The sequence below is a fragment of the Rhincodon typus genome, chromosome 33 (assembly GCF_021869965.1).
Source record: "Rhincodon typus isolate 14 chromosome 33, sRhiTyp1.1, whole genome shotgun sequence".
In the NCBI taxonomy this organism is placed as follows: Eukaryota; Metazoa; Chordata; class Chondrichthyes; order Orectolobiformes; family Rhincodontidae; genus Rhincodon; species Rhincodon typus.
The window spans coordinates 21539978-21549161 of NC_063364.1; the positions used below are offsets into that span (position 1 = coordinate 21539978).

General features: G+C 39.1%; 1 protein-coding gene across 1 annotated transcript in view; it reads left to right on the forward strand.

The window, feature by feature from the left end:
* Positions 1-7323, forward strand: part of LOC125486774 (ATP-dependent Clp protease ATP-binding subunit clpX-like, mitochondrial) — a 14488-nt gene extending 7165 nt beyond the window's left edge. The window contains exons 3-4 of the mRNA XM_048615737.1: positions 2541-2695; positions 6637-7323. Coding sequence (XP_048471694.1) covers positions 2541-2695; positions 6637-6801 — 320 coding nt within the window. The 3' untranslated portion in view covers positions 6802-7323. The remainder of the gene's footprint in view (positions 1-2540; positions 2696-6636) is intronic.
* The last annotated feature ends 1861 nt before the right edge of the window (positions 7324-9184 follow it).

Here is a 9184-nt window from a genome sequence, read left to right on the forward strand (position 1 = left end):
ACAGCGGATGCAGTATACCACATTGGCAGATGTGCAGGTGAACATCTGCTTGATGTGGAAAGTCTTCTTGGGGCCTGGGATGGGGGTGAGGGAGGAGGTATGGGGGCAGGTGTAGCACTTCCTGCGGTTGCAGGGAAAAGTGCCGGGTGTGGTGGGGCTGGAGGGGAGTGTGGAGCGGACAAGGGAGTCACGGAGAGAGTGGTCCCTCCGGAAAGCAGATAAGGGTGGGGAGGGAAAGATGTCTTTGTTGGTGGGGTCGGATTGCAGATGGCGGAAGTGTCAGAGGATAATGCGTTGGATCCGGAGGTGGTGGGGTGGTACGTGAGGACGAGGGGGATTCTTTTTTGGTTCTTATTGCATGGACGGGGTGTGAGGGATGAGTTGCGGGAGATGTGGGAAACACGGTTGAGGGCGTCCTCGACCACTGAGGGGGAGAAGTTACGGTCCTTGAAAAACGAGGACAACTGAGATGTACGGGAGTGGAATGCCTCATCCTGGGAGCAGATGCGGCGGAGGCGAAGGAATTGGGAATAGGGGATAGCATTTTTGCAGGAAGGTGGGTGGGAGGAGGAGTATTCTAGGTAGCTGTGGGAGTCGGTGGGCTTGAAATGAATATCGGTTTCGAGGTGGTTGCCCGATATAGAGACAGAGAGGTCCAGGAAGGGGAGAGAGGTATTAGAGATGGTCCAGGTAAACTTAAGGTTGGTGTGGAAGGTGTTGGTGAAGTGGATGAACTGTTCGAGCTCCTCGTGGGAGCACGAGGCGGCGCCGATACAGTCATCAATGTAACGGAGGAAGAGGTGGGGTTTAGGGCCGGTGTAGGTACGGAAGAGGGATCCCATCCCAAAACCAGTCCAGCTCGTCCTTCCTGCCACCTATCCCCTCCTCCCACCTCAAGATGCACCCCCATCTCCTACCGACTAACCTCATCCCGCCCCCTTGACCTGTCCGTCCTCCCTGGACTAACCTATCCCCTCCCTAACTCCCCATCTACACTCACCTTTACTGGCTCTATCCCCGCCTCTTCGACCTGTTTGTTTCCTCTCCACCTATCCTCTCCTCTATCCATCTTCTATTCGCCTCCCACTCTCTCCCTATTTATTTCAGAACCCCCTTCCCCTCCCGCTTTTCTGATGAAGGGTCTAGGCCCGAAACGTCAGCCTTTCTGCTCCTATGATGCTGCTTGGCCTGCTGTGTTCATCCAGCCCTGCACCTTGTTGTCAATGATATTTAATAGTCCATTTTCTTATGGTTGCTTGTATTTCTTGATTCATAATGACAAAAGCTCGTATGTTAAATATTTGGTATAACCAAGTCTTTACTTAGTGATTTAGTTTGTTGAAGACTCAAAAACACATTCTGTTTTTGTTTTTCTTCCAAACTCGTGGCTGAGATTCCCATTATTGACATTGATGTTGGAGGTGTTCAGTGGATCTCTTATTCACACCAGAGAGCGTTGTCCCGGAATATGTTATCGACTCCAGCAGAGAGTTATCATACTAGAGCTTTATTGGCAGATGTCTGGCAGTGTTTTCTCTTCTTTTTGGCCAAAATGAGGGATATGTCGTTCAAGAGATGAAAATGATATTAACACTTAAGTCCAGTGTGAATTTTTGGTTCTGAAGAAGAGTCATACAGGAGTCAAAATGTTAACTCTGTTTCTGTCTCCACAGATGTTGCCAAACCTGCTGAACTCCAGTACTTTGTTTTTACTTCAGATTTCCATCAACCATAGTACATTTTGTTTTGGAAGGCTGAAAAAGTGTTGGGATAGGATTTTTTTAAAAAAGTTTGAATTGTCTCGGTTGTGTAAAACTGAAATATATTTTTACAGGGAATAAACTGTTGTTCTATGAATATTGGTCATTGGTACAGTGGAGACGCTAAATGTAGAGCATCAGCCAGTTAGCCAGGATCGTTGGTAGTTTGTTTGATATTTAGAGGTAAAAGTAAAGTCACCATTATCTTACCAGACTATGTGGCTGCTCTTATTGGAGAGAGACAGAGGGTGATGGTTTAACTTGAAGGTCACCATGACTCAGGTGAGGGCAGAAGTTGAGAAGGAGAGTCTTTCATGCTAACCTCAGCGAATGCATGAACTGAACCTATCCTGTTGGTGTCACTCTGCATCGCAAATCAGCTGTACAGTTAACTGAGCTGACTGACCATTGTCCAGTGGTACCTTCGTCTGTTTTACACAATTAACAATATGCAAGTGAGACGTAAATTTTCTCTTTCCTGAAAATGCTTTTATTCTGAGACTCCAGCGGTAATTTAGCTTCTAGTTTCTCTCCTATTAACTTGGTTTTGCCAAATTTAGGCAGACAGACATTTATTACATGGGGAAGCACTAGGTTTAGTAACATCTTGGTGAAACAGTAGTTAAAATATTGCAGCTTGCAAAAATCTGGTTGGAAATAATAGTTGATGTGTTTTTATATAGGAATATCCTATACATTTTTAATGCAACATCAATTGAAGCTGATTTACCACTGATGTTATAGAAGTATGTTTTAAGAGTCATCTCATCTCATCTACAGCTTCCACTCGCTTTGTGAAATGTGAAAAATGCCACCATTTTTTTGTGGTACTATCTGAAGCAGACTCCAAGAAGAGCTTAAACAAAGAGCCAGAATCAGCGGCAGAAGCTGTGAAATTAGCTTTCCAACAGAAACCACCACCACCTCCGAAAAAAGTAAAGTTTATCCAAGTGCTTTAATGTATAAATTGTACATATTTCTACAATTTTTGTAAACTGATCTCTACAACTGTCTTCCTCAAACTGAAATTGCACTGTCGCTCAAGTTATGTCTGAATATCAGTGTTACAGTTAATATGATGCAAGATATGTTATATGTTGTTTTTAATTTGGATTTTTATTTTAAAAAGGTAGATGGGTGTACGTGAGTGTTGAGAGGTTTTAAAAGTTCATAGTCATTCTGAAACATCTATTTTTGCTCAGAAAATCTCTCTGCAGACCCTTGTTATGTCAATGGAAATATGTTTGACAAGTAGTGTAAAACCATTTAAAGCTGTTAATTGGTTTTCTTTTCAGTTCAGAAAACACCAGAGTTGTTCAGTTCAATTCAGACAACATCAGAGTTCAGAAGAATGTTCGGTTTTGACAATACCAAAGTTGAGTTCAAAAACAAGTTTAAATTTCTCTCCTAGTATGAGTTTTACAGTTCATGGAAAATCAGTCACCCAGCAGAAGTGTCTAGTTTGTGAAATTTCCAGGCTGGAGAGTTTGGATAGAAATCTGCACGTTTTTTAGAATTGAAAAGGTTAGGCTCTTGGATTGGTGAAAAGTTTGAGACAGTAGTGTCGGAATGGACTTATCAAATTGTCTATACAGTTCATAGAAAAGCGCTTGGATGGAGTCAGTTAAGTAGAAATCTATAGAGTTGAGATAGGAGTGTAATTTCTCCAGACTTGAGTCTCTTTTATGAGTGCTGTTGGGAAATGTTGAAATTTTGTTCTGATGTTTGTGTTAAGATCTTTTGAACTTTTTTATAGAGATGAGTTTATTACACAAAAAAAATGTTGTTAAAGATCTTCTGTCGCCTGAATATATTTCACCACTAACTAACTACCAAGTTAATTAACAAATCAAAAAATGATCTATCAGCCAGGTTTCATTCTGGGATGTGACTTGTCCAGTACTGTCATTAGCTGCGATCATAACAATATTCATTTAGATTGAAGAGACTTTGGCATTTCCTTATCGCATGTCTCCTATGATACTTTTCAGAAATGTCATGACTCACTGGTGTTGCGCACTGGAAGTCCCATGTTATTCAGGGGAGTCATCACAGATATGAAAACATTTAATCAAACTATTCAAAGTCCCTGATTGGCAAATCTAGATTAAGAAGAAAACATTCGTCAGGTTTCTGCACACAGACATGTCTTTTACCAATAGCAGAAAAGAAACTTGAATCACTAATTTATTATTCTGTATTTAAACCCTGCCCCTTTTGGGGAAAAAAGACATACAAATACAAACAAAAATACAGCGACAATACATGAATGTTACAGGGGTGGAAAAAAGCCAGTAAAGCACAGTTCTTGCACAAGTCCAAGTACTGGTTTTGATGAGATGCTTTCCTTTAATTCCCTTGTGATGCATTTAATAGGACATCAGATTGTGGACACATCAATTCATGTGGTTAAAATATATGCATGGAATGTAATTGTTTTAGCATTTGTTCCTTTAACCATATAATCTCATTGCTTACACAATATGTAGCAATAAATTAGACATTTTAAATAGTTAACCTCTTGACTTCATTTTACCATAGTATATGTTTGTGCATTTATTCAAGTGTCTTGTATCTCGGATACAAAACTGCACTGACCAGATCTTACTTATTTTTACAGATGGAAAGCAATTTTATCTTGAAGTGAGAGAATACAGTTGTGCATGTTCTGATTTCAATATTTTATCCTTAGCTGGATGTGCTTATTCACAGTTGGCCATAGAGATGTAGAAATGTACAGCCTGGAAACAGACCCTTCAGTTCAACTCATTCATGCTGACCAGATATCCTAAATTAATCTAGTCCCATTTGCCAGCATTTGGCCCATATCCTTCTATACCCTTCCTATTCATATATCCATTCAGATGCCTTTTATATGTTGTAATTGTACCATCCTCCACCATTTCCTTTTGGCAGTTCATTCCATACACGTGCCACCCTCTGCTTGAAAAGGTTGCCCCGTATGTCCCTTTCAAATCTTTCCCTTCTCATCTTAAACCTATGCCCTCTAGTTTTGGACTCCCCTACCCTGGGGAAAAGACCTTGAGCATTCACCCTATCCATGCCACTCATGACCATATAAGCTTCTGTAAGGTCATCCCTTGGCCTTCAACACTCCAGGGAAAATAGCCTCTGCCTTTTCAGCCTCTCCCTGTAGTTTGAATGTCCAACCCTGGCAACATCCCAAATCTTTTCTGAATTCTTTTAAGTTTCACGGTATCTTTCCTATAGCAGGGAGACCAGAATTGGATGTAGAATTTCAAAAGTGGCCTACCCGGTCTTGAAGGCAAAGGAATAAATTAACAACTAAACATTGCAACAATAGTTCAGATGTTTAAGATGTGCCAGGGGCAACATTTCAATTATAATGGTGTTATGATCCCAGCTGATGGTGAACTGGAAATGTGGCTTGAGAGCTTTTTTTGCAGTTTGTTTACTCTGGTGGTCAGTCACTGAATGAGGTGTCAATGACGCGCATGAGGTTGTCAATATTCTCTTAATACAAGAAGAAAAGTTTATTGAGCCAAAAAAAAATCAAAAAGGCGAATCGGAAAGGTCTTAAAATAAACAGCAGACAAAGATTCAACTCTCTTCCTGGCAATATCATTTGCAGAAACTCAACCCCAATTAAGTACCACTCCTATCTTAACACTTTTTCACTTCCTTCTTAATGGAGTGTTTCCAGTTTTGATGTACCTGAGACATCTTTCCAAATCTAATAGCCTGGGCAGAATTTCAGTTCTGATATCCAGGAGATGGTGTACAAACCCTCAAACCTGGAGATTCTTCAAAATAACATACCTCCCTTCTTCAAGGATGAAACTGTTCTTTCTGACCTGAAACCTGATTCTCCCGAATTGAACTCGAGCTATTAGTGACCCTGATCATTTCTTCTTCTGTATGTTATGAAGCCAGCATGGTAAACGCTTAGCCAGCTAACACAACAGATATCTTGCAAGGTCACTAATTTGCATGCCTTCATGGAAATGATTTATTTAGTTCACTGTTCCAAATGAGTTTCTTACCTCATTTTTTTTTTAAAAAATGAAATGGTAACTTCACAGAGCTGAAACCACAAATTGATTTTATCTCTAAACCTTGAAATCAAAATGACCTCTTGGGAAATGTACTAGAGAGTGCAGGGATTTCCTTTGAAACGTCCTTTAACAATAGCAGAAAAGTTATGAAAATCGGTAATAATAAATTGTTAATCGTCTGCTTCTTGTTTGACAACTTAAATAAAAGGAGAAGACACCCTCATGGAGATGTCATGTCATGTAAGTAATAAAGATGAATTGACACTTATGGTCCATGCAGACTGGCTGTCATTTGTCTGTCGGAGGTTCCATTAATAATAGTTTGTGTGGCCATATGGCCCTTTTACTGTAGTCTCAACAATACTAATTACAATACTTTGACTTTTGGACACGACCACTATAAATTTTCCCTCATGAGTATTGTTTGAACCAAGAGCAATTCTCTGGCTTCTGCCAGTCTTTCACCACTTGGTTAAGTCTGGAAATGAAGCTTTGCAGTTAATGATCACGACTGGAAATTATGACTGGTTGTGTCGATTGAAATGATGCATTAGGAAATTAACTGGATAATATGTGATCCTTTTGGTATATTTGTAACAATATACTGTCCTGTCTTTGTACTGTGATATTCAACACGTGTATGTGTGCCATGTATTCTCCATGTGTCATTTACTTTCTTACCCTTGAGGTAAATTATTCCATTCTGATGTGACTCTTCTAGTCTTGTGTACAATTTTTACGTACTGTTACTTTCTTATAAGCTTGCATTGCAGTATATGCTAAAAGTCTCATTTTTGGTTAACTATTCTTGATGTAGTCTGATTTTAATTTTGTTTTAGATTTACAGTTATCTCGACAAATATGTGGTTGGTCAGTCCTATGCCAAGAAGGTACTTTCAGTTGCCGTGTACAACCACTACAAGCGCATCTATAACAATATTCCAACTAGTCTGAGACAGCAAACAGAAGTGGAAAAACAGGCCTCTCTAACACCTCGGGGTTAGTATTTTCCTTTTTTTTTTGATCCTATTGTTCATCTCCAAACTTTGAGTTCAGAGTTTTTAGTTGGAATTGAGCGAGAGTACAATGGCCTCCAGTATAAGTTTTGCAATGACATTCACTGATCCTGCAAGTTGGTCAGTTTCCTTGTATGGATCTATTTTATTATCATGTCTATTTTTCCTATTCAGTAGACATGGACATCAGTGTACTGCAACAATGTGTTTACTGTTGTACAGACAAATAGTGACAGATATCAAATGCAAGCAAGATGTTTGCCTGGCAAGAGGGAAAACTGTGGGTCACTTTCCAATACTGGTATCAAATGATGATCCTAATGAGAACAATAATCTTGAAATCCTTCTTTGCACACATAATGACTCTGCAGATCAGTTCTGCATGCTTTGATGAATTTGCATATGGCTTTGAAAGCTTTGATTCTTCATTTTATATATTTTGTCGAATAGTAAATGGAATAAAATATGACTGATTTAATTATACTGAATTAAAAATCTGTTGTAATTAAACACGTTCTTGAATCTGAAATATATATATATATATTCCAAATATATTAGGTAGACCAAATGAACAGCATCTTGGGGTCTGTGTACAGCAGTGTAGACTGGAGTTGTGCATTGGGTGCATGCAGAAATCTTGATGCAACTGACTCTGCAGTAATTGCCTGGGAAGTTGAAACTTCCAATTGGCAATTACCCAGCAAAAATATATTAGAAAATATCTCCAAATCTGATTTGGAGTGGGAGACTCTTTGCAGGGTTCCAACTTATTAATCTGAATAGTAGGCAGGAAAAGTTGAAGGAATTTAGAAAATGTGATGTAACTTTGAACCTCCTACAATTGGGTACCACTGATTACCCAATCTTGTCACCCCCTGTCGAGGACCTATCCCAAGATTTCACCCACTCAGCTGCAACCATACCGCCTCTGTTCACCCAGCTGGCACTCCACCTCCTCACTTGATGGGCTGAATGGCCTAATTCTGCTCCTATATCTTATGGTCTTAGTTCCTTGCTATGTCTGTCAAAGTGGCTTGAAAGACAGAATATGGCTCTAACTACTGGAAAGGGGGCCCATGGTTTCAGTGCCAATCCACTTCCCCACTGGCTGAGCGGATTTGTAGAAATGTCTATGCTACTTAAGGTGGGAAGGCCCCTGGCCTGGAAGTTCATGAGAAAAAGTGCAATAAACGTAAGTGGGCAATTTGTAACCTGATCTAGGGATTCTGAATGACTTGGGTCGAAGTTTCATATAGTATTCATATCTATCTTTGGTTATAAAAGCACAGCTGTAGGCCAACTGATAACTCTTTATCTTCTGTATTTGACAGCAATATCCAATTGCAAACGATTGTCATTCTTGGCAATCCCTACTTATATTGGTTAATGCAGTTTTGATGGAGAAGTTTTTTTGTAGCATTGCTACTTTGCATAATTTATGAAGCATGGACCATGTCAACAAATTACAATAAATATAAAAATGTCTTATCAACATGATCTTGACTGGTTCATGGTCAAGCATCAAATACCGCTCTGTAATGTGGCTAGTTATCACCGTTTTCGTGCTCTACTGAATGTTATTTGCAACACAGTTTAATCTAAATTTCAGTTTCTAGAATGAATCTTTAAAATTATCATATTGCTAAATAGGCCATGACATTGCATCTGTTACCACTATCAAGCTAATTTCTTGACATTTTGCGAAGTATAAACAAGAAAGAGAGAATCTCTCTTTGTGACTTTTACATTCATAGTACAAACGGATATGGAATGAAAAGTTTTTGGAAGATTGTTTAATGGCATCAAAATTTGGCCTACTCTAAAGCATGCGTCCCTCCTATAGTAAGGATTATTCTAGGCCTGGATATTGTTGTACCAATGTAGGAACCATGTAAACAACTACAGAAAGCAAAATTCCAGCAGAAACACTTCTTGGTTTTATTTTAATTGAACAATGGATCTATCCAATGATGTATGTTAAGGTTCAAAGAACAAATCCATATATAAGTAACCTAACATTGAATAAACCAGATTTCAAAGACTCAAATGGAGTTTCCAATTTTCTGTTTGTATACCATGAATGTAATTTATTTCTCTTGAGCAAGAATATGTTTGTGGTCTTCCCCTTAAAAAAAAAAGTCAATGAACTACCAAGGTTAAAACCAGCAGTTAATTTTGTTGGTGTTGTCGGTTATGCAGACATATAAGCCTGAAAAAAGGAATCTTTATTTGTATGCATCACGCAATAAAGTATTTGTCATGCAAAGTGAGTAAGACATGGGTACAAGAAAACCCAAGCATGACTTGTTTGGTGGGGAGAGTAAAAGTTGTCAGAAATGGTTAATTCAGTTGTTGTGGGAGAAGTGTCAAA